The 27,222-nt window shown below is 33.1% G+C and overlaps 1 protein-coding gene and 1 long non-coding RNA gene across 4 annotated transcripts; one reads left to right on the plus strand and one right to left on the minus strand.

The window, feature by feature from the left end:
- Nucleotides 1–201: 201 nt before the first annotated feature.
- On the minus strand, nucleotides 202–27,037 carry Drat (Death resistor Adh domain containing target). 3 transcript variants are annotated; one of them, XM_071772288.1, is made up of 4 exons: nucleotides 26,988–27,037; nucleotides 4,956–5,499; nucleotides 4,600–4,781; nucleotides 202–4,250 (listed from the first exon to the last, which is right to left on the minus strand). In XM_071772288.1, the coding sequence occupies exons 1-4, from the start codon at nucleotides 27,005–27,007 to the stop codon at nucleotides 3,833–3,835; spliced, it is 1,164 nt and encodes a 387-aa protein (XP_071628389.1). In that variant the 5' UTR covers nucleotides 27,008–27,037; the 3' UTR covers nucleotides 202–3,832. The 3 variants fall into 3 exon arrangements, with proteins under 3 accessions (XP_071628389.1, XP_071628390.1, XP_071628388.1); XM_071772289.1 differs by lacking the exon at nucleotides 26,988–27,037 and adding an exon at nucleotides 19,720–19,854; XM_071772287.1 differs by lacking the exon at nucleotides 26,988–27,037 and adding an exon at nucleotides 7,348–7,580.
- LOC139810440 (uncharacterized) lies at nucleotides 9,458–16,938 on the plus strand. The gene is made up of 3 exons (XR_011731336.1): nucleotides 9,458–11,689; nucleotides 12,257–12,504; nucleotides 12,814–16,938. It is a non-coding gene; the product is annotated as an uncharacterized lncRNA (long non-coding RNA).
- Nucleotides 27,038–27,222: the final 185 nt, after the last annotated feature.

Consider the following 27,222-nt stretch of genomic DNA (forward strand, 5'->3'; position numbering starts at 1 on the left):
GAGCATTATAGTGATTCTCGTTTATTGATACAAAACAGCGCGCCGGATGCCAGTTGATTTCTCTTCCTAATAATCATTTTTATTATACATATATTTATAAAATTTGATAGTTTAAACAAACATATACCAGAAATTCGAAATATTTGATATATTATAAATTATAGAATATAGGGAAAGATTGAGAAAAATGAAACACAGATGTTATTTAAAAAAGGAAAAATAAGACATTTTGGCTATATTATCACCGTAATATAATAATGCGTTTACTGTTACAATCGACAGTAGGTACAGCAATGTTACATGATGCATGTACCGCACGGCCCTATAAGCTATTGCCTAAAATGTACATATACGATAAAAAATAATAAAAGAAGGTATACCGGTATATACCGTTTAAAATAAACAGAACAGTCTTTCTGAGGACAGCGACTTGCGACTGACGCGAGCATCGTGACGCAAGTTTACGCGAATGGACTTACATTAACTTATGCTAAACAAAAAAAAATGAATACTGATCTAACGATAAACGACGATCAACGAGATATCTCGGACACGGGTGTACACGCTCAATAAAGTATTATGCTCTTAAATTGTGCCGGTTAACGATAAGATTCGGATCCGCAATCTCGCGCTTTCAGGTTCGCGAAACCGTCGGCAGATATGACGGCAAAACCGTCAGCGTAAAACTCATCTAACACGATCGCTCGTTCCTCTTTCGCAATTCACGTGTATTTTTACGTGTTTTAAATACAATCTCAATATATATATTGGATAGAATCTTAACGAAGTAACGTAGTCCTTACGCGAATATTTGCCCAGTGCCATAAAGTGGCGTATTAACGATATAGCAAGATAAACATCTTAGACCTCGAGAGGAAATTTAATTAAGAAAATATCATCAAGCGTACCATTAGCGCTGATGCATTTAAGTTTAGCTCATTACTTGTCTTTGATCTGGAAAACATATTAAGAAACTTGAGCATAGTTAAATATGTCGATATATTAACTAAAATATTTTTGCAGATACGATATTCCACTCTTTCACAATAAAATGCCTAAAAAGCTGTGTTCGTTAATCATTTTTAAATTATATACAAAATAGAGCCCGGGCCCATTAACGAAGCAATTATTTTCTTTCCATATTCGCCTTGCAAAGAAGCAATTTTCATCACATTCCTAGCTCTACAGACACTTTATTCATCGAGTTTTACATCGCTTTGGGATTACCTCGCTATAACGACGACGTCTCACGTACACCTTATGGTAGGACAGATATTTACTACAGTTCGACATCCTTATCTTAACGGGAAACTTATTCTAGGCGATCGTACAAGCGCATCCGGTCGGTTATTATTCCTGAATTGACATTAAATATACACGTTTGATCCTGCGGTGCAATATCTCATTGCAGTATGCATTGAAGTGTGCTCGTAAATATCGGACTTGTCTTGAGTTCTGCAGTATCTTTTATATTGGGTCAGCGGTATCTTCGTCAGCGTCCTTTAATTATCGAAGAACGTTCGTAACAATTACACACATTAATAACTCTATATATTTCAGATAATTACAAGAGACATCAATTTGTCATCATCTATTGTACCGCGAGCAAAATTTCTCGATAATTAAAATAAATAGCAGTATGTGCCGCTAACACCGTAAAGAATACGTTTAAAATAAACGTGTGTGCTCAATAAAGTCTCTAGCAATTGATTTCATCCACGCAATTAGTGCGAATATACATGTCCAGATCCTAAAATCTTCTGTTCATATCGAATTTATCGTAACAAACCGGTCTATATTCTTGTCATGTCTATGTACATTCAACACGGCCGTTTAACAATATTTTTTACACATTGATGTAATTAAACAAAGAAGTTTGAAATTGCATTCCAAATATTTGAATACAGACTTAATTCTTTCCAAACGTTCTGTTCAAACACGTAACAGCGATATCAATAAAGTAGTTTAGAAAAACCTTCGACATTCCTTCATCTGTTTCCAGCAAAAATATTAACTTTAATTCTTTTCGTGCTGTTGGCATTTCTACAAATATCAGCAACTTTAAATAGTCATTATTAGCTGTAATTGAAGTAGTATGGTTATTGTAAGATTATTTGAAGATTATTTTGTACCTCTTATCACTGTTTCTAGGTACCAATGATTTTAAGTACTCGTATTATTAGCTACACAGTTGGAAAATTTGTGTTAAATATAACATAAATCACATGTCCCAAACGGTCCACTCAAATTTTTGTGTTAATTTAACACAAATGGTAATATGGATGTGTTAAATGGTAACACCGATACTATATTAATATTTTAACAGAAAAGAAATGTAATTTTGATCGTATAATTTAACTAGCAAATTTTTTCACAAAAGTACAAAAATTTTCCAACAGTGTACAATATAAATATTAAAATAAATGATTAATTAGCTGAAGACTCAATATAAAAGTTAACGAGTAAACAGGGAAAGTGGGCTGAGAGTCAAACGCGGCTATTTGTGCATAATTGAATATCACATAACGTAAATTCACGCACAAATATTTGCGTTTGACCCTTATAGTCTACTTTTCCTGTTTTACTCGTTAATTATAAATATTAAAAATAGTACAGTCAATATGACTATTTTTTGGTTGCCGATATCCATTAATTCTTAGTAAAAGTATCAACACACATTGACGGAAGTCGAAATTATCTTATTATCGTGCGCATTTTGATATGACAGCGCCAAAGCTTCACGCGTATCGAAGGAACGCGCAATTGTATTGCTTTGTGTCTCCATGTTCATCGTTCAGTATGTTTCCATTCAAGAATTCTTAAATAAGAAAGCAGAATACCATTAACCGCCGTACATTAACCACTCATAACTCCTTCAGTGCGCTCGGCATAAGTACGCGTAAATCGTAATGTTATCCTGGACTTAATTTTGCGCCAAGAAATAACAAATATTAGACATCCATGAAAAGGAAATAGAGAGCGTCACTTCTTCGATGATAACGCACCTTTTTTTTCGGCATGGCCACTTTTATGTCATTTTTTTTGTGTTATCTAAGCTGTTATCTCACCTGCTCTCAATTTGTCTCACGTATATGATTATCCATTTACGAGAGTTAATTGCTCGTCTAAAAGATACTCAAAGTGATATAATCCATCAAATAATAAACGAAAACTGATGTTTTGTTTCATCAGCAAATTTTCAAAAAGAAATTATTTGCAAGGAAAATTTTGTTTATCATATAAAAATTATTATATAAATTATACGAAAATTTTCCTTCACAGATGACACGTTTCTCAGCATTAAAAAGACCGATTAATCAACCCAATAAAGTCAAATTACATTCGCGCAGTATTTCGTATTGTTGCCGTTACAAGATTTTGTCAAGTTTTAGTAGTTAAAAATGTTTCAATCAGCCATAAATCAGGACGTCGTTCTTTCATCAACTCTCTTATCATTCGTAATAAAGTGTATCGTCAATTTTTGTGTCTTATGAGATCTTCGGTCGGTTAGATCTCCTCGAGTTAAAGTATCGCTTCACTCTACGAAGACCATCCCTACATTCGTCAAGTCCCCTCATTCGCAAATTATCGCCCCTATAGGACGTACGCACGTCAACACCTTATCTAAACTCCGGCCCTCAGTCTGAAGCAACAACTACTTCGGGATTCGATAGTCCTCCTCTCAACTTCATTATCGAAACTTCGAAACACACACCGCATAGTAAACCGTACAATTCTCATCACCCGGGCCGGGTCCTGACTCTTTCGGTTGTCGTCGTCGAATCTGTCGCCTGATCCGCGATCGCGGAGAAATCTCTCAATGGAAAATCTTTTAGTCCGCGGGGTAGAAGCGAAGAATTGCGCGGCCTTGTATCTCCGAGTGGCAAAGCTTTTGGACGACGTCCAGAGCCTCCTCGGCGGGATATACGGTGTGTGGGGGCGGTTCGATGTCACCGGAGGCGACTAGTTGCACCAGCTCCCGCAGTTGCTCCAGCGTGCCCGGTTCTACCGGTTTGATGGATTGCTCCCGCTCTTCCGCGCGTCGGCTGAACTTGGGCAGCAGCCGATCGGCGACCTCTTTGATCACGAACACCACGCCGCCCTTACTTAGGCACTGCATGCTACGATGGAGGTTGCGTGAAGTCGTACCGAAATCGATTACCACGTCCACCTGGCCACCGCAGGCATCCATTGTGCGTTCAATCAGCTGCTTCTCGTACAGATCTTCGTTCCACTGCACTACATTCACCCTGTAAGTAATGTGCCGACTATTGCTGAATAAATCAAACGAGATGGCAAACGGACTTTTAAGGCATCAAGTCTAAATGCGAGCATTTAAATTTGAAAACGTTTTTCGTTGATCTTTTTGTTCTTTTTACACTTTTCTTAAAGTGAGAAGGAGGAAAAGAGAGCCAATAATTTTTATGTAAACATTTTACATGTTCCCGATGTAGGTAATACAAGAATATGCTCGTACTTTTCGTGAGCTTATTCAAGTCCATTTGTGACTACGATATGTCAATACCATGTTTATTAATATTAACCAGTAACCAATTCTATTTTATTACATCTAGAAACTAATTGAATAAAAAAACTTACCGTTGGACTTCCTGAGCTATGAGAAGACCTTCGTCCTTGAGAGTGGCTATCGTAGTAGTGACTTTGTCCCTCATGTTACTGAAGTGATACGATGCGATTCTGAGGGCCCACAAAGCAAGACCACCTGTGCCAACCACCAGAATCTTGCATACGCTGTTTTCGCCTCTCTCCTTCAGTAATGCCTGCAATATTTTATCATACTTTGAAGAAAGCTTTAAAGAGAAGCATCGCTTGTTTCTAAAATATTACGTTTCGTTACATTTATTTGTTAAATGTATCTCTTTATGGCGTATTTATTAATTTTATTTGACAAAAGTGAGATGTAATATGAAAGACTGTCCACACTAATCATATACCTGCACATGCTCGTGCGCGGCAAAGACGGTGTTCATGGCGAGAAGCGCGCCGGCTGGTAGCATAGCTCCAACGCTGAACGACATATTGTCGGGGAGCTTGATCAGGTACTTGAGATCGTGCACCACCAGATATTCGACGTAGCCGTTAGGAATGCCGTCGTAAGGGTAAAGAATAACGCGGTCGCCCACGGCGAGCTCGCGGTCTTCGGGCACCTCGGTGCCGAACGACTCGATCACGCCAGCCACCTCGTAACCGGGAAACAGAGCGGCGTCGCGCATCCCGTGATGCGGCAGAGACACCGTGGGGTATTCGGTCTCCACGGACATGTCGGCGGCCAGGCTGCCGCCACTCGAGACCGAGGTCAAGCTGGTCAGACTCGGCGACCGTCGGGGATGATAGCATGCACCGGCGCACATTACCCGGATGCGGGCGCCGTGCGCTGGCACATCCGGCACGGGCACGTCGAAGCTGAAGACGCAATCCCGCCCGGTCACACTTGGGCTCTCGATCGAGAGTTGACGGCACAATTTATTCATCTTCTCCCTGTAACACAAAATCGGCAACATGAAGCTTTTATAATGGGAGGATCTATTTCTCATATTCTATTTCTCATATCTTTTTATTATTTTATAAGTCATCTTCAGTTATATCTTTTGTATTATTTATTGTTATTCGGTATTATGTACATTTGATGCAAAAGTGATGAGTCTCTATACATCTTATTTAAAGAAAAACTGTAGATATAAATCACAGATTTCTTTAAACATTAATAAATTGATAAGGAAGTTTTTCTTCTATTAAATTTAATTAATTTTAAGTATCGGATCATTAGAATGTCTTATCAATTCTTTAATGCATTTCTTATAATATCTCAATTGTGTCTCAAGTTGAATAATGTTTGAATCTCTTTCATAGTGAGTATGTTGCGTTGTAAGATTGCAATATGATTTTCTATATAACACACAATGTAACTCATCGACACAATTTATTAATACATTTATTTCGCGTTGTAGAGAGATTATAAAATATTTATTGTTGCAAATAACAATTAACAAAATGAATTATTCTTAAAGCGGAAAGGCAGTATTGTCGATCAATATAATAGTTCAGAGAAAGTAGTGTATTTATATTTTAAAGAAGCGTGACGTAGGCCACGTGCATATATTTATAAAGCTTAAGGGCTTGAGGTAAACTGTTTTACTGTATTTTAGATTTTATTTATTTATAGCCATTATTAAACTTCATATATGAAACTCTGTATGGGTTTTCACTAATAAATTACATTATATATATTTTATTTATTATTATGTTATAATTTAAAAAAATATTGAAGTGGGGTTCGTAGATGTATTAAATGTCCTTCACCGCGGAAATTATAATTGCGTATAATAAGCAACAAAAAAAGTCTACTTTACGCAATTAATAAACATTTTATATGTGAAACATGTTGGATAACAGAGATCTGCTCTAGTTACATTCAACTCTAATAGACAGCTTAACAAGAAGCAAGTACATGCGGAAGGCATTAATAATATGACATTTTCCGGTCGAAGTAATTTCCTTTCAGCAGCGAGATAAAGAGAATTGTTATAGATGACTATCGTCAGTGGAAAGAAAGTACAATTATCATTTAATTAACAGTGACATATTTTTCTTTTTTTCTGAAATCCCAGTCTGGTGCTGATACTAAAACTAGCGGAAGTGTGTCATTAATGTCAACGTGCCTGGCATGAGGAAACCTGTCGGACCTGTGGATCAGCTGTTCGAATCGTTCCCAAGCGGATACTTGGAAGCACGTTTTAGCGCGTGAAGTACTTATAAATATGTTGTGTAACGAGTATAGGAAACGCGTGACATATAATCGTGTAGTAGTTTTATTAAACTGAATTTAAATAAAAGACACGGGAGACAAGTGTCGATAACATAAAAACTTTTTACAAACATAAAAAAGTAATATAAAAATAACACAAAAAGTTTTTTTTTACGTTAACGTACTGCATGATATATCGCTTGACCAAACATATTGTATATGCAACACGTTCTGCAAGCTTTAAACTGCCACAAATATTGTGGAGCTAAATATAAGTTAAATATATTTTAGAAATCTGTGTTGCTTTTAATTTTTAATTTTACTTCTTGCAATATATTAAATGTAATTGTCATTTTATTAAATCTTGTCATAGTAAAAATCTCTCAAGAAATGTCTGAAGAGTTTAAAAATATCTTCTCAATTATTTTTAGAAATAATTTAGATTCTTCTGCGACTAAGAAATTCGATTTGATTAATGCACATTGTGTGCTATTATCCTCGAAAAATCAATGCACAATATTCTTTTTGCACTAAAAGAAATTAACGATTAAAGTTAACATAAAAATCTTATAATCGCCTACCTGTGAGCGATAGGGGCCATCGATTCGAATTCCACCGCCGGCATAACAAAATATAATGTTTTTTTTTTTCACTCAAAGATCTCGACACTCCGTGAGATCTACAATCGTTTTATGAAACACTGTTTCGAACGATTAAATCTTAATATTGCAAAAGCACTTGCAACAATGGAGAACAAGGAAGAACGAATCCTTGATACGTTCTCACGCTGCGTGAGAGGCACTAACCCGTTCTATTGGTGAGCGTTCGCTTTTATACCCGTATCCCCCCGTATGCAGACCAACGCATTTGCGACAAGATGGTAGGAAAAGTGAACGGGGGGGAGAAGGGCGGAAGACACGCGGTCACTCGCCGACCACGTGCAACGTCTGTTTTTCCCGTCTTACGCACCTCGGAGTATACCCAAAGCACAGCTGCTGGAGATCGCGTGTGCGACGCGAAGCATTTTATGTTCGATAATGATGAGACGATCAGATGGACTTTTATACTGGAAATGATGCCATTACGTACAACAAGACTAATTTGAAGTCAATTTTTCCTCTGATATTTGATCGACTGCCACATTTTATGCATCTCGTTCGTTCGAATATTATGTCTTGGTTGTTTCTCGTTCGGTTTAAAAATAAATAAAACATTTCTTTCGCTGCTTTAATATATTATTATTACAGTTGGATAACGCGTGTATCTATGTATAGTTTCTATCAGCGGACATGATAATTTGTTCATTTATCTATGTGTTATCTGCAATTTTTTTAAATCCATGCATTGCATAGCAGATAACATTTATTTTCTCTGCTGTCAAGGATGTTAATTGCAATCAGCAAAGTTCTATCTTTGTTGAATATTTAAGCTTCAGAAGAAGCACGATGTGAGCTATTTTCGACATATCGGTTGCTCGCCATGATTTACGCGGATGTTGACTTCATTCTTATCCAATCTTTAGTAGGTTATTACACCGTCGAATTGTCATCGTTTTACACATAATATAATGTTAGACGATTTGTCTGATATTCTGAAAGTGCATGATTCAACATGTTGTTCAAATAAATATGAATCGAGGTTAGCACGTTCGTGATTACGCTATTAAGCGATAACCAGCACGTTTTACAGTTCTAAAACAAACGGAACTTCGAGTATTATTTTTATACAAAAAAAAAATCATCTGACTTATATATTTGTCGTTTAAAATTCTTATTCAGAAAATAAGAGATTATGTTATAGTAATAATTTAATTAATTGAGATATTTTGCATTGGTCGTTGAATAAATCTCGTGTGGGATGATCGAATTACAATTGATTTGCTTGACCTCAATATAACTTGAACAGAGAATATGTTTATCATAATCAGTTTTGGTGGAGGCGTGTCTGCACACTTAATATTATCACTTGCTAAAATTTGTGATATAAATATAAATTACAAATTAGCTTCACAGATATTTGATATCGCGATAAAAAAATTTTGGTAATGATCGATATATCTATAAAGATATATCTCAGAAGTCAAAACACAGTTGTTGAGTTACTTTGCAAAATGGAGCAGTAAGAAAATGATATCTCGCGATATATCACTCGAATATCGAAAGTATTGATTTAGACATCTTATCGCTTTAATTTAAGATAAATAATTAAAACTTCAATAGAAGTGCTTTTGCATATATGATTTAGATTAGCGGTGAGGACATATTAGTGCAAATAATATTGCACTGCTCTATTTGTTTCAAGCTAGAAATTAATAGATCACATCAAAAGTTTCATTTTAGCTTTATACAAAGTTGGTCCTAAACAGAAATAATAAACAAAGGATTTGAGACTTTAATGACTTTATTATCTTCCTGGATTCTCGTACATACGTTGAAAGTTTGAATAATTAAAAAGTATCAGGAACTATATTTCTAAACCATACACAATAAAAATGTTAGAGATAAATAAAACAATTATATATTTTTTCAATTCTATGATTCAAATAAATAATTATTATACTATTTTAGTAGCGAAAATACACACGTAAGAGTCTATATAATCTTTAGTTATTCAGTCGTATCTTGAAATTAAAAAATATTTACATTTCAGAATCCAAAAATAGCATGTAAAGATTAATTAAAAGAAATAATTATATTCAAAGTTTATTATATCTTAATCGTTTTAGTTTTTTAACTTATACAGTACATGGGTTTAGCACGATTACGTTTCGTAATGTAGAATTGACATTGCTTTAGGAAAACGAAATGATCTCTTCTCTTTCTATCTTACGCTTATATTACTCCTCGATTTTTCTTACGCAAAAATTCCATTTGCAATCTGATGTAAACACTTCGAAGATGTATGTGTCACTTGGCAAGACCCACAGACAATTCTTCCTCGACCATTTATATAAGATGAATCGCACACAAGAATTTTTGATGACGCATAGATGTTTTCAATTTTTATTTCTTTTTTTGTTATATAAAAATAAAAATTTTTATTGCTTACAACACGATACATCAGTATTGCGTTAGAAGTAATAAATCAGAGGATAATTAGGTGAAATGTTATTCACCATTTTTCTCAAAAAGATTAGAAGAGACTTTCTGTCGAGATAAAATGCAATTAATTAATGTTATCAAATGCAAATTAAAAAGATATACAAGTTCATTAACTGTCACGGTCATTGAAAGGTCTCGGCAGCTCTTTCCGATAAACTTAAGCTCAATGCTTTTAAAGAACGCATTTTGAAAGCAGATCTAAATTGATAATTTTATTTAAAAAATACTTTTATCTATTTTTGTAGTTTGTATCTAAATAATATAAGGATTACCCGGTATATTGCAATAATTAAGTTAGTACAGTAATTTTATTAGTTAAGATTAATTTTCTCATTTAGCTAGTAAAGAAAATGCATTCTTAGCTTTGGATCTCTGTGTCGTTTTAAATGCCTCAATGGAAGTTATTCTGCATTAATTACCAAGTGTTTACCAGTTTCATCTGTGAAATCATTTATACAGCCCGTAATCACGTGATCTATCTGTAAACAAGTGATGATACTGGAATAGATACGTGCATTACTCATAAGACAGGTTTGGACTCTGTTTCTCGATGATAATCACTCTGTTGACTTTTCTAAAGCTCGCGTTATCATATTTTCTTAAATTGACGCAAAATGATTTATCAGATTTATCACGGAAACGACGTTGGAACTATCATGATTTAGATAAACGCGCAGAATATCCACGCTCAAACTTGTAAGCTAAGAGTTCTTTCAATTAAGAAAAGCTCACACATATAAAAATTCTTATAATTTTTTTAACAATTAATTAATTTTTCTCGGAGTTCTTGCGCAGCAATATTTAATGATATGCTTCAAATTTATTCATTCGTGACGAAAACATAAAAACATTTGTGCTACAATTTCAACCGGTGATTGTTGGTTATTCATTTCACTCGCGTTGTAAAAATACAGAGAGATTTGTATCTTTCGTCATAAAATTACAGGAAGCATATTATTATGCATTACGTTATGCAACTTGCGTTAATTATGGCGAAGGTGCAAGGTATCGGTATATTTGCTGATGCATGAATAATAACTGACTATGTAGTTCATAAACTCGTTCCGATGTTATCAATAATGTGTCGTTCCAATATTTGCAATAAATTTATAGATACTTAATGACAATCTGATTAGACATTATTTCTATTTGCTACTGATATATCGGTAACTAGGTCTTAATTAACATTTTGTTAAAATTACAATTATGAATAAAAGTTTACTTGAAATTAAACGGACAACTAGATTTGTTATATTCTAGTACTGCTACAGCAGCATTAGCAGCCAAGTACTCTTTATTTTTTGTAAATTATAATTGCAAGATTATTTCATTTTCGATATTTTTCTCAAGAAAAAACCGATATCAACTTGATGAAAAAGATTACACAATAACATTGTCATGTATATTGGAATACTTTACATAATGATTAAAACGTTAGTAATTAATTATTTTTTTATCGCCGTATGATGCGTTTACGTCATAGCATTTATCGTTAACTATTTCAAGGTTTGTTTTGCGAATAAATATCATGGTCATTTCTCATCAACTAATCTAAACGTGTGGCTAGTATTACGAAAACAATATCTATAGTGACGGTAACTATTTAACTATTTCTGCTAAGAACGTTCAAACAATCGACAATTAAAAAAATTATTGGGGCTTTCCACAATACGTTGCTTTTCTAATTACTTATTCGCAAGAATGTATCATGTGTATTTTCTTCTGTAAATTGATACATTTCGTGATATATAGTATATAGTGCAAGCATTACGGACTTTGCTTCTTCCTCCATCACCTTTGGAACGCTTTCTATTAGCGATGGGTGGGTAGATATAGCCTTGGGAGCTCTTATATTACTTGACCTACTTTAATGAAAAATATCTGTGATAAAGTAAACCCTTTGATAAAGAATTTACGCGCTTAGATAACTGCGGGAGATTTTAAACACGACGTGAATAATAAGCTAAACTGATTTGTTTGCACGAATTAAAAACAGTAAAGAATTATAATACGTAAACTATAAAATGCTCGTAAAGTTTACGGTAAGTTTTAAAGACTATAAAAATGCCATGGAAATCCGAAATGGAATTTCAAATAACGATGCTGTAAAAAGTTTCTAATATCATTCTTTAGAAAATATCTTATATGATAGTTTATTTACATCTGTAAGTTTCATGAGCATTTCTATTTGAGCATGATATTTTGATTAAATAAAATCATTCTATATTATTTAATACTGAAGCAGTTTTAAATTAATTTTCTATGAAGTAAACTTAACATTAAATAAATTTTTATAATTTTATTACATTTTAACAAATAATATACCGTTCAAACAATTTAATTCATGAAAATTTCTGGTTTTTATAGTTTAATTAAATTAATCATTCAGATAAATAAGAAAATGGAAAAGGATTGACACTACGGTGGCAGAGCTACAACAAAGAATGCATGCAGCAATGTACGCAGCGGCGTTAAACACAAAGGAGCTGTTTGCCACGAGTAGTACGCGTGAAACGAACGCTCGATTGGTATACTTTTCAAAAATAGATCTTGTTATTCCGTCGAGCAGACGTGTAAAAATCAAGAATGTGACTCATATTGATAGCCGGGTGCAATTTCAACCCGAAAGATATTATTGTAAGACATTGTTTGTTTATTTTAATTTGTTATTATGTTATAGATAGAAATTTGCTCGTGATATCATTAAAGTTATATATTCTGTAATTAACTAAATATTCTAACAATAAAAATATACACTGTCATTTGCGTTAAATAATATTAGACAAAATTTCTGCTTCGTGTGACATAAAAAAATTTTCAAAATAATAAGTTGAAAATCTCTCTCTTTTAAAGTATTATAGATATTGCAATATTGATAATACACAGCTCGTAAAAACTTGGGCTGTATTTTTGCTCTTTTCACATCACTTCATTGTACGGAAACAGGTCGAGTCACTCACCGTAACGATGCCAGTCTTTGTCCGCTCATTCGTAATGCATCGTAGCAAAATCAGCTGGCGTGCAACACAACGTCTTATGGTAAACACTTTAAGAGGAGAAAATACTCGATACGGCTGAAATTTCCTTCCCTGACTTTCTCATTTAACGGTTGTATTATTTCTTTTTCTCTCTTTGACTCTCTTTCTTATTTTTCTCACATGGATTCATGTATCTCATTCTTTTAGAGAGACAAAATTAAAGTAGCTTAATTAGTATAAATAATCGCCTATTCTCTATATTTCAGGTATTCACATAAAATTTCTTTTATATACATGCGTGTTTTAGATAAAATATAAAATAAATAAAATTTGTATAATTAATAAAAATGCACGTTAAGGTCATTAAGTTGTACAATATGCATATTATAAAGTGATCAAGAAAGAGGCAATTATCACGGTAATATTAAGTCCAAAAAATAGTTTTGTTTAATACACTCCCGTCCATTATTACGCAATGTTGCAGGTTGAAGCACAAGTGCAGTTTTATTTGCTGACTTCGTGTTCCTACACGTGTAAGAGCCACCTCATGTTCTCTCGAGGACACACGACCCCTTTTTATGCCGTATACGTCATGGATAAAGGTATTCCGAAGTAATCGCTATCCGCAGTTACGGACATCCACTTTTAGAATTGATATTCTTAAAGTTTTGCGATGATAAACCACGTAAAGTCAATCGAAGGAAAAAGAGGTAGATTTTTGACGTCATTGCACGTTTTTTGATAACTGATGCCCAATGAACGTCGAAGACTGATCAATGAAAATTAATAATCACGATTGTTTCAAAGAAAGAAACAGAATTATATGATTGTACGATCACGTCAATACAAAAGAAGTATACATATGTTAACAGTACTGTATATCAACTCGATAATTTGATTATTGTAATTATAACAAAAATATAATGCGATCACACGAAGTAGTAACGTGATAGCTTTATATTTTTAATATCTTTTAATTTTATCCCGATTTTACAGTCATATTTTGATTAGTATGACCCAGCCATCGTTTTACGTCTTAAATAACTCGAGATAAATTTGAAGAAACTTCCACATGTTTAGAACTTGCATCTCTCTAAGAGACTCATGAAGGTGAAAAATCGATATATAATCTGAATAATTCAATATCTCCTAATTCTCTCTCTCTCTCAATTGTAGATTAAAATTAATTCTTTGTAAGAACCCATATTGTGAGTCCCGTATCATATTTTGTCTATATTCTCTGTCTTCCAAGTATTCAAAGATAGGCTCATCCTTATCAAAACGAAAAACAACCGTAACTCTCTTCAAATATAGTCGCTTCGAATCGAATTAACGTTCGTAAAATTTATTTTCAAATTTTCGTAAGTCCTCGCTGTTATACCCCATATACCTCGGGCATCTCAGGGTTAAATCCGACGGACGATATACGTCTCGTGCACCGTGGCGTCGCAGGTGTCGGACAAACCGGAGGATGTGTGCGCCGGCACGGCTGTATCAGTGTACCACGAAGAGGGGGAAGTCGGTCGATGCCGCGGAACCGTGGCACGCTGGAATCACGTGCACATCAGCAGGCATCCGCGTGTTCAGCCGTGCCGATCCGCTTGGAACACCGCGCTCTCAGCTTCTCGAGTATAATGCCCGCGGTGTTCCAGGGCATTTTTAACCCCCTCGCGCTGCCAGAGCGTCCTCAATCGGAGAATAAGCGAAGAAGAAAAAAAAAATACGTATATCTGCATTACTCATTCAACACACCGATAAAATCTACATGACGAATGTTCGTTTTTTTTTCATTCATAATACATGGAACATATGTAGCTCCGGCTGTCGTACAGTCATCGCGGTTCACGCAGTTATTTTCAAGTTCTTTGAGTCACGCAGCACTATGACTTTTAAATGCTGTACTGAACGGAAAAGGTACGTGTCAATAAAATTCTTTTATTTTCTATTTTAACGAAGATACGTTAAATTTAAATATATCGGAAGTGGTGGACGTTGGAATGCTGACTCTTGAACGATTATTATCTGCGTTCGACAAAGTGGACAGTAGGCTAACTGACAAGTAGATATGTTACGGTTATATGTTTCGCTCTATTCATATGGACGATAAATTAACTGGAAGAACATTGACACGTAGTAAAGCCGCACGAGTGACATATTCTCAAAAGGAAGCACTCGTGTCTCATGTTTCGTTGCTCTACGCGTCATTTCGCAACTCTATACGTACATGGCGGTTCTTATCAAGCCCATCCTATGATATAACTTCAATATCTAGTCACTTCGTTGTTAAAAAATGCGTGCTGTTTTTACGATAGAATATAGCTTGATAAACAATATGGTCTGTTTATTTCCATCGCTTATTTATTTCGCATGCTAGTCGCCTGTGAATCGCGTGATTTCTATGATATAGCGATATTAATTGATGACAGGGCTCGAGTATTTGCTGAATTGAAAATATGAGGTCATAAGTCTCTTCATTTTAAAAGATAAGTAGGAATGTATGACGACAATCGTACATGCGTAAAGAACAGCGTTACATTCGTAAAGAGCGTTACATTTGAAATAATAATCTCAAAGTAGCATTCTAAATTAATTATTGCCGGTGACATTTTGCGTTATATCGTGATTTAAAGAATCGAATTTTACGATGCATTTTTATACTTTAATTCCTTGCGAATAAATTTCCCTCATTTAATGTTTTGTTTTTTAGCGAAAGAATAAGCGCATTGGAATAAAATAATGCTTATAAATCACCTATAAGCTTTTTCTGCTTGTATTTTTATGTGCAGCTTTCAAAGAGTCTTTGCAAAGCGAAAGTCATGCAACAGACATTATGAGTAATGCAATTCCGGTGACAGAGCATTGTTTATTTTCAATTTAGATGTATCAACAAATAGAATGGTGTATAACTTCGTGCATGACTTCACTCTCAGACCGTCGACCTATTCTCAAAGATCAAAACAAGCGTATCCTGCACGCGCGTCCGGTGCGTCCATAGAGGACTCGACGAACGCTTCTTACATCGTTGATGCGCACTGATCGGTCATTCGAATGAGGTCAGCCGTATTCGAAGGTGTTGGGTAGCAAGGCGAGCGGAGCGATAAAGTTGCGACGATCGAATAACTTCTCTGACGTTGCCGTCGTTCGTTATTCCGATAACAAGAATAATATCCTGTATTATGCAAACTGCATGAGCAATCCGTTTCGGATATGATAATCGATTATCAATTACTCAGGATTCGTCTATCTGTTTTTCATTAAGTAACTTCCATCAATTTGTTTAATTAATTTTTAATATCTTCTCGTAAAAAATTGTCGCGTTCGTGAGATGTTTTGTACTTCGAGATAGCTCTTATCAAGCGTTGATTCTGTCACATCACTGTATCCGAGGGGAGGTGTACGTCGTTTATCTTACGTCTATCACTTACAGTTCGTCACAATAGTGATCGTCGAACAATAGTGACGGTTCTAAGAACGGCATTGTTTATTTTATCGTTATATCATTCCCCAACGGTGACAATAAGAAATTCTTTCTGATAACTCTATACTCTACATAACTCTATATGTAATTCTGCAATACAAGCTGTCGCATTTTCACGAAAAATGATTTCCAATTCTACAAATCCTCCATCATATACGTCTCATTAAATTGACGTCTCTATTGCGACACGATGACAGTGTTAAACTCCGGAGCATGTCAGAATTACTTCCCTGTAAGAAAGCAATTATACGCTTCACCTTCACTGCCGTTGTCCAGAGGTTGATGACCTACCGCAACGCGAGAAAGTCTCAAACTTACTTCAGAAAGTCATGTACTGTACTTTCCTCGATTGTTTTGTTTCAAATTTTATATAAATATTCTGTAATAATTTTATCCATTTTGCAAAATTATTTATATACTTTTATAAATTAGTACTTTTTATATAAAGATATGCTGTATGTTAACGTCACTTTTGTACCATAAACACGAAAATTACATACATTTTTAATATTTGTGCTCATTTACAATTTGTGTCTTTATTATAGGCATTAAAATGTTATATTTTATTTTGGAAATACTTTACGACTCAATTGCCTTTAAATTTGTTTTAATGGTTTCTCGGAAAAATGATAAAAAAAGACTTGTTTAACTAAACTTAATTTATATACGATGTAAAACTGTTATGTTATAACAAAAGCTTCTAATAATAAAATACAGTTTCATTATTTTACTTTTTTCTCCACACCTTAAAAGTTTTAATATGTGATATTATGTCTTTTTCTACATTTTGTTATTTTATTCGGTAAAAACTCATATATCGGATTAAAAATTTAATATTTTAATATTTAAAATATATTATTCATCTCTATATATATATATATATATATATTAAATCAAATTGCTATTAATAATTGTGTTTATTTAATGCAAAATAATACGAAATGATACGTGCCGACGAAGCGCATATTTTTACAAACAATAACAAACTCGTTGAAATAATAATCGCTATTATATCAATAACAGGCTGTACGAACATTGCAATACATCTAGAACAATATATATGTATAAAAATATAACATGTATGGCAATCAAATAACAGAATACGAAGAAACATTTCATATGTGAAACAATATTACGTCACATCACTTTGTTTTTACTTCCTTACACGTGCTGCTGAATTTAATGGAAGTCAATCAGAATATTTTCAAGGATGAGTTTCATAAATGTTTGCAATATTTTCAAAACAGTATAACATTTTTAAAATTAAATATTAATTTTTTATTATCTTCACATTAAATATATTCAAGTATAATAACGTAATTTTATTATTATCGAGAAAAGATATTTATCAATGACAATTTTACCTAATTAAGATGCAAAACAAGATAATTTTTTTTCAGATAATTGGTTTCGTGTGTACAATATATCGAAGTTAAAGATATTTATCGTATTTATTACCGAATAATAGCGGGCTGATAACAGGTTATGCATGATTAAAACTTTGCTTTTTACGATTATTGATCACTTTACGTCGGTTGCTTTTTAGAATTCGGTCAATAACAATCTATTAAAAACGATTAATCACTTTGATTTATGACGCAATTACGAATGCGCAAATATTTCGTGTCTTGAAACAACAGTTCTGTTAGGAGAGCGCAGCAATTAGATGACGTAACGAGCGAGTTTAACTGTAATAAGTGATTTCAAGCTTGTTAAACGATTTCCTTTGAACCTTGTACCAGTTACGTTCAATTGGAGTATTAATGTTAGTCCCACGCAATGTGCTTCGTCGTTATACCGCACGTGTTATTTTTTTTGTATTATCTCGCATTGAGTAAAATATTAATTACTTATAAAAATTCGATTCAATATAGGAATAAGTAATATACAAAACATCTTAAATATGTTTTTTAATTCAATAGTAGTACCTATAATAATAAATGTTAGATTCGTCTTTCCATAGTTCGTGAAATAAACTTGATAAGTCAGTTTGAAACAATCATCAATTCAAGGACACATTTGGATAAATCGATTATTACGTCAATCAGACCATTTTCTCGACGAATCGAAATTGAATGCGCATGTCGCAAAGACGCAAACTCAGTCTTTGTTTGCACTCACACATGCGCGGACGATTGCCCTAAATAACGAAACTGTTGCTTCAGAAGGGAAAATATTTTTCTAAAATCGTAGAGTAGCGATTCCGCTTTTTGTCGTATTTTCGTTCAGGGCGAATAAGATAGACAGTGTGCATAGTATTGATTGTTAAGTGACGCGTAACGCACACCGTACACGTAGTCCGACAGTCAGCTGTTTGCGAAGTGACAGACAGGTGTTCGAATTGTGATACTGTTGGCGTTGCGCGTAAAATCCGAGCAATATATTTCCTTATGTCAGTAGTATTAATCATTCTACTTGATATAATGGATAAATTAACCCGGTTGTTCATTTTTGCGTATGTTTACTTGATACATCGCGTCGATTTAGCGACGATAAAAATCTCTTGAATTAGCTATAAGACCTCACATGGCAGTTATTAACTGGGAAGATAATAAACACGACAATTATGCTGTTAAGAGACGACTGTTGATGATCCAGACAATATCCAGAACGCAAAAGAAAAATAAAGCCAATGCTTTCGATCACGGAAAATTATTATGTAAGTAATAACTGTAATACATTATTAATATTAGAACTATGATAAAAGAATTAGGATTAATTAGTATTAATAATGTATTGACGCTTTAATTTTGTATACAAATAAAACATTCTTTTATGTTTATAAAGTGCTAATCGAACGAGTTTAAAGTTAGAAGGAGAGGACAAAAAGAAAGAAAAAAAGAAAGAAATTGAGAGATAGGGAGAGGGGGAGGGAAGAGAGAGAGGAGAGAAAAATTTTGTTTTAATAATTATTAAGATAAGTTAGAAAAAATTGTATATAGGCAGTGGATAAAGAAACTATTTTTATCCATAGTATACTACAACGTCATAAAATCGCTGTCACTGTGCATGATTAGTACTACAAATTTAATATATTCTGGATTTGTCTGGAAATATTAAAAATTTCTTCTTCCTTTCTTAGAAAAACACTTAAATTTATGTGTTTTTTTTCTGTAAAGTATCGACTTATATTCTGTAAACACATAACGTATAAGTTGAACAATTCACACACAAATAGCTTGTAAACAGGTTTATCTTAATTCGCAGAAAACACTCGAGCATATTGCAAAGACTCGAAGATATTCTATTAACGTGTATCATATCGTATCCAAAGTTTAATCTATCAATGCCGCATTTTCACGAAATGTCATCGATTCTTCTGTCGGGGGAGGGTTAAACTTTTTCGGGCAACTGCAAATGGAATAAAAAATGGACGAATCAAGGTTAGACTCTCACCTTGAAGATCGATCGCGTTGATGACGCCGATGGCCAGTGACAACCGCGGGGGAGAACTGTCAAGGGATGCACGTCAAACTCGATGAACCGGAGTTCGCACCTCCTCGCGAAAATTACTCACTGACGTGATGACTTGCTGGAACGAAGCTTTGCGAGATTCTGATGGGCTTGACGAAGGAGGGCCCACCCGGTGAGGGCGCTTCAAGGGGATCACGCCATCGCGCCGACTCCGAAAAGTCTGCAAAGCTGATGTTGGGTCGCAGATGCCTCGTAGGGAAGGGATGTATCATCGATCGTTCGTACTAGGTGAGGTCTACGGCCTTTAAAAGCCAGATTCTCCTCTCTTGCGATAACTTGTACTTTCAACGGCAAATATATAGGTGACGAGAGATGCAAAAACATCATTCCCTTGTTATTTTCATTAATCAAATCTTCCTGTTATCTACGAATCCCTTGACCAATTTGGACTTGATTTTTTCCTTGATAAAAGTGTCGGAATACGTCAATAGTTTTTGGATTAGAAGCCGTAGCATGTCTAGGGATTTTTATGAATTAAGAGTTTCTGGAGTAATAAAGATAGATCACAAGCTTATTTTAAATTTTTTATTCTATTTCAATATTATACTAATTTTAGAGTTCGTGGATTAATTATAAAAGAATTGTGAGAAAGATGTAAAAATGATAGATGTTCCACTTAAATTGTAACAAAGAAAAATTAATTTCTTTCGTCTCGGAAAAGATGAAAGAAGTTGCTATTGACGATGAAGGATATTTTAGAAGATTGGAAAAAGATAAATAAGTAAAATAGCAATGTGTCAAATCCAGAAGATATTATAAGACATATAATTAAGATTAATGATAATAAGGATTTTTAAAATTAATAAATCACAAGTTAATAAATTTTTAAAATTGATATTAGAAATATCTTTCTAATACTTGCTTTTTACAAATATAAATATAAGCACAAATCACGATCGTTATTGCTAATTCGTATATTTTAATTTATATTTAATATATTTTTAAAAAATTCTGACAAATATTAATAGAATGTTTTTCGGCACATTATTCTATATATTGAATCATACTTTGAACATTCAATAAATTTGTTTAAAAGACAATTTATTTATAGAAAATTATCTACAAATTTTTAGCAGTTACATGTGTTAGCGTCAGTAGATTATAACGTAACGTCTGGTAAAGTTGAAAAATATTGGTAACGATAAATTTTTAGATTTACACAAAAATTGTTTAGAATACATTCTGGATTATGTTCTTAGTTTTATCTTTTTGATTGATTAAAAATTAATTAATTAGAAAAATATTATATATTCCTAATATTGATTTCATATAACTATATCTAGGTTACAAGAGCTATGTAGCGACGGTAGAAAATCAAGAAAACTTGTTTTCGACCGAGTTCTCACTTGGTATACTAGGGATTCACCAGTACCAGCTCGTGGTAACGATGTTGTATGTATTGTCCAACATTTAGTCATTATTTAATAAGAAAAATGTAATTTTAAAAATTACAATATCTCAATTAGCGTACATATACATATCCCTAAATTGCATAAAACATGTTTTAATGGTATATAAATCATCCAGCAAGCAATATATGTTAGCAGTATGACATCAAATTTGATCAGTATATTGTAGGGAGTTGACATAACTGCACATTAAGCTTGTGTTTTTACCTGCAAAGCTTTGAGGGATTATATGCATGGCAACATGTAGAAATAATGTTATTATGTGGAATTCCACAGCTATTATCCAGAGTTAATATTTTATTGAGAAAAATGATGCAGAGCTTGATATATGAATACAGATACAAATAAAAGAAATATTGAAGAAAGCTTTTCACGATTCAAAGGATGATTTTTCGTTATGAAGTGTGATCCAATTCGTGCGTTCTCCATTGTAACATCTTTCATAAATTTGTAATTTCTCTTGCAATAAAATAGCAAGGAAAGGTTTGCAATAAACGAGCTTAACGGGAAGTTAACTTCAATAAAAATGCTTGGCTCAATGTTAAGGCTTGTCCGTCTTCCTTTGAATATTTGCTGCAATAAATGCGGCAACAATACTGTAAACTTTCTCTGTCGACGGAATAAAGATCTTCATTGTTCACAAATCTCATTTTCCGCGCCATTGGGATCAGTCAGCACGTACAAAAACTACATTCTTCTCTATGAAAACATCCGCGGGCGTATAACAGAATACATTTTTTATTTCCAATCGTTTCTTGATAAGACCTTATTTATAAAACAAATGAATTTATGTCAATATTCCTTTATACCGTCAGCGTGAATATGTGATAAAAAATACAAATATTTAATATAAATATCTAAGTATCTATCGATGTGTATGCTTAAAATGTTAATATTTTACATTTTTCGTGTAGAAAGAATTCTTGGTAAGAATGTCGACCCCCGATATAGATATAAAGTTTCGACTTTCGCCAATATGTTTACAAATATGCTTTATTCAGTACCAACCAATCCCATTTTTATCGGCAAGATGGTTTAATACAAACCCGGTGGAATAACATACGCATGTTTCATGATGCAATCGAAAGAATGTATCAACGAGCGATGCGCCCGTACTCGATTCTGCACGTACCAAATGGTACACGGTATTCCGCGAGTTTTACGGCAGAACTGTGAGGGCATAAAAAAAATTAGACTGCATAATTCTTCTCGGTGATTCTAGGCGGAAATGCACGTATCATCCGTAATCAATGCGAAGCACCCGTAAACGCGAGTCGTCGTAAAATTCAAACGTTTCTCGTATGAAGAAAGGAGTGCGAGACGAGCCACCATAAATGTCTGAAATTTCATTACCAGGTCATTACCGAATTTTACGACATTACACTCAATGAATTCACCCAATCTTTTTTTTGCCCCAGATCTGCCCATTTCACGATCTTTTCCTGACATTAAAAAATTTTTAATTGCGAGTTGGTCGCCAGAATTCGAAAAAAAAGAACATGCATGGAAAAAGGTTGTTAAAAAAAACTTTTGAGAATATTTCTTTTGTGAAGCACAGCAGAAAGAAACCATTAAATAATTTGTCCAAAATATATTAGACAAATATGTACGTTGGCAACTTTTTCAATTCACGTTTGAAAAGATACTGCAATTATTTTGATCTTTTGGCATTCTTTTACATTATCTACAGTATATTAAAGAAAATTTTAAAAGGAATTATAGATTGTTGCAAAATTTATAAATTTATAATTTATATTATATGCATTAATATATAGGTAAAACATATTACTATAATTAATTTTATAAATAGAGAACTAATTATTGTAGTGTGCTTATTAGAAATAATTATTGCAGCGTGTTAATATATTTGATAAAAATTACTGTTGAGTCTAAGATAATATTAACTAATAAACCTTTTATATCTTATTTTAACAAATATACATTATTTAAAACTAACTGATATGTGTTTCTTTTTGGTCAAAAAATATTTCCTTGTCTACACAAGAACGAGGTTTCCGTAATCAGACACACAAAGCTTCGTCAACAATATCAACATTCAACTGCGAATTTTACAGTAATTTGCCTGTCTTTTCTGTCTTTCAAGAAGAATCGACAACATCATTATCTATGAGAACACAATGGAATACATCGCTGTGGGTTAAATGAGAAACATGCACAGCTTGAGAAGGAAAATATATTGAGATACATTTTCCTACGAGAAAGTAGGAAATAAACTTTCACTTTAATAAAAAAAACATATGCAAAATAATGAGTTTATTTTCTGGATAAAAAGAATTATTAATGATAAATTTTTAATATATAAAACATCTTATATAGTTTTGGATAAAAATATAATTATTTTTAATAATTTTAATATTAATATTTATTGTAAAAATTACTGTAAAAGCAGTTACACTCGGTAATACTCAATCGATTATTATTTATCGTACTTTTACATTTATCTGCGAAGTTCTTTCTTAAACAACTATCAATAATTTTTATAATATATGTACTTATGCAACATCATTAACTCTTGTGTCAGACAAAACGTTTAATAATATAAAAAAGTGTATTTATATATTATTCTCAATTATTATATATTATTCTCCTGACTCCATTTGTATATATCATATATTGCGGTATATCGATTATCAGAGGTCCACAATCGGTGACAGAATTACGTTACTAATTTGGCGAATATAATGTATCAATTATCGGTGCTATTGTTGACATAATTATGTCAATGTTTCCAGTATACTGCATCTCTTGAGAGATAATATATTGATTCTCTCTCGAGACCAATTGTCGTGATTCCATCGCGATGCAATAGAATGCATTGTCGTTAGTGACAGAAGAAGATTTGAAAGGGCGTTGAATCTTGAAAAAAAGAGGAGATACTCGAGGATATTTTTGAGAGCGGCAAGATAAGAAATAGGCAGAATGTCGTCGCGGTAATCGGCGATCGTTCTTCGTTTCAAAGAGACGGCCGCGAATTTTTCTCACGTAGACCTTTGCTATTTCCGAAATCCTACTCGCATAGGATGACCATTCTTTTTTACGTGACAATAAAATAAAAAGTAATATATAACCAATATAATATATTACCAAGTAATATATAAGTAATTCTTAAAAAATAATTAAACATTTATGTTGTATTTTTAATAGTTAAAATTATTTGATATATTAAATTCGTTTATTAGTTTAGATTGATAACCACGAATTTATACGTCGGTATTATATATTTTTGCGTAAATATTGTGTAAAATATAATTATTTCGCAATTTATTGCAATTATATTAAGATTCCGTATGTAAGGATATAAAACCATTTAAATATATATGCATATATTGAAGAAAGATATTGAACCGATTTTATACCTATGTCTGCTTTCGCCTCTTCCGAAACTTTACTTCCGCTGTGATCTCTCTACGGAATGGAGAAGAAAGACGGAGCAGCGAATTCGCTGTCGCTGAAAATCGCGAGCGAACGGGGACAAGTGTGATTTGTGAGACGTTTATTCCGTGCGATTGCCGCATTTATTTCTACATGTCCGGTTTGCGCAACTTCGTCCAATGACGTGGAGAAAGAGTATGCGAAAAAAGGGAAAGAAACGAAGAAACGCGGAACGAACGAACGAGCTATACCGGAGCGCCGATTATTCGACGTATTCTGGATTATCTCTTCATTTCGCCGGGTTTCGCTCGTACACGACGGCATTCTACGTGTTCGCAAAATCTCGTTTCCCTCGCCGACGAGGAGCGAAGCAAAAAATATTTCTGCATTGAAGAAGCAGAAGAATGTAGGCTCACCGACTATCCTCTTAGTAAAAGCTTGCAAGGAGGTCCATGCAAAGGTGCACACTTTCAAGATAAATTAAATAAACACGGATAGACTTTAGTTATAATTATAGATTTTGGACAGAAATAAAGATTTCAACACTCAAAAAATTGGAGAAATAAGGTCGCGTTTTTATATCGAAAAATCAATCACTTTATGTACGAAAAATATTTGTATTCTACATAAATGTTGTAATAAACACTTTTGTATTAAACATTTCCTTTAAAGTAATGAATTTTTGACATTCTTCGAGAGTGTTATGTATCTTGCAGCTATATCGTTTCATGTACAAAGTATATTTTCAATAAAATCTTATGTCTCAATAAAATTTTATACATAGTTCAATCTAATTATCGACAGATCGGTGCTTTTTAGAGAGGCACGAGAATTTCATTATATTCTTTATTACATTATATTATTATTTATATAATTATATAATTTCATTATTCTTTTCCCTCTTATTTATAAAAAAGATATACACTTTATACATATTTTCTCTCATTGTCAGTATATTTATTTTTTTTATTTCAAGAGTTCAAGCTGTGGCAATCAGCATCTCGTATTATTATAAATCAATTTATTGGGGCTAGTGCGCGGAAATGCAAAGATCGATAAGCCATCGAGTGCAGCGTAGAGACGCGATTGCACTTCCGACCATCATTTTCTTCTTCGTTCGTCAAACAGGTCGTGACAACTAAAAATAAAAATGTCATACTGATCTCTGTAATACGTAACGTTCGAGCACGCTCGTAATATAACACACGCGCGAAAGCAGACATACCTACACGATGCCTCGTGGTACCCCGGGGTACCTCGGTATTATGAATTATGATATCTATAATATCATCGCGAAATAAAAATTAGAAATAGGAAGTAGTGCGAATACCGTTTTAAAATTAATATTTATGATTTTCAAGTAGAGTATATTTATGATTTTCAAATATAAATATATAGATTCTAACTTAATTACACTATGCGTTTAACCCTCGGTAGTCACACGGAATCAAAGGATCAAGGATCAAGTGATCAAAGTTTTAACATTGTATAGAATGTATTCTCATTATTAAAAAATTAACTTTTTAAGGGACACCATGTTCAAAAAAATCCTTAAAAAATGTTCAAAAAAGAAGTGTGACCACCGAGGGTTAAAAAGTTACTAATGTCATGTTCTATTATACGCACCTTATTAAAAAACTCTACAAATTGCAGGGTAAAATAATAATAATCTATATGCATAAGAACTTAATTATTTACTAGTTAAAATAGTCACGAAATGGCCATGAAAAACGCATCTGCAATTAATTTATTTAAAATTTTTAATGTTTACTCTACATGTTAAATTGCTTTTAGCATCGTAAGGGTTTCTTATTTTATACATTTCTTCGCCTGCAATTGCAAAATTAATGATAAAAGTTTGCGAGTAAAATTGATACGCTTGTTTCAAACATCTATCACTTTGTTTAAAAAATAAAAATTTTTAAAAAGTTGAAAAAATATTTAAATTTACTTTAAGAAAAACTTTTATTTTTTATTGCAGATGCGTTTTTTCTAGCTATCTCGGCTGGTACCATTTTTTAAAGTCGGTTTGTGATGCTTTTGATGTCAACTGCTGTAGTACCACCATGTCATTTTAAAAAGTGTCAATATAAAAATTTAAAAATGTTTTAAGCCTATATATGTTTTTTAATAATAAAACCTTATTTTATATCTAGGTAGAACAGAAAGTTACAATAAAGTCAAAGGACGTCAAAATGATAAAATGATGGTAAAGTGACAAAAAATCGACACATTTTGACATCATTTGATTTTGACATCACATGACTTTATTGTGACTTGCTATTCTACCTGAGTATTTTCCTTTAAAAAATTCAGAAAAGTGACTCTCTATTCCGTCGTTTTAGATGTATGTACTTTCTTAAATAATAACTACTGAACAGAACTTACGACATATTCAAGAAAGCCATTTTAAGGGATGTCTTTCCTTGTTTCTCCTGTATCTTCTTCTGGTGAAAACTGATAATTACAAAAAAATGGAGCGAGATTGTAATATATGTTAATATATTTTAACTGTTTCTGTAAACAATATATATATCATTGTAATATATGTATACATATATTTACCTAATATGTGCTAAGACGACTGCTAGTTCAGAAATGCAACAAGAATGGAATATTTACT

Source organism: Temnothorax longispinosus, chromosome 3 (assembly GCF_030848805.1).
Source record: "Temnothorax longispinosus isolate EJ_2023e chromosome 3, Tlon_JGU_v1, whole genome shotgun sequence".
NCBI lineage: Eukaryota > Metazoa > Arthropoda > Insecta > Hymenoptera > Formicidae > Temnothorax > Temnothorax longispinosus.

Coding starts and splice junctions, on each gene's coding strand:
- Drat (XM_071772287.1), bottom strand. CDS start 7,391: ATGCCGGCGGTGGAATTCGAATCGATGGCCCCTATCGCTCACAG. Junction 4,782..4,955: donor CCGCGCACGAGCATGTGCAG/GTATATGATTAG, acceptor AAAATATTGCAG/GCATTACTGAAGGAGAGAGG. Junction 4,251..4,599: donor ATAGCTCAGGAAGTCCAACG/GTAAGTTTTTTT, acceptor CATTACTTACAG/GGTGAATGTAGTGCAGTGGA.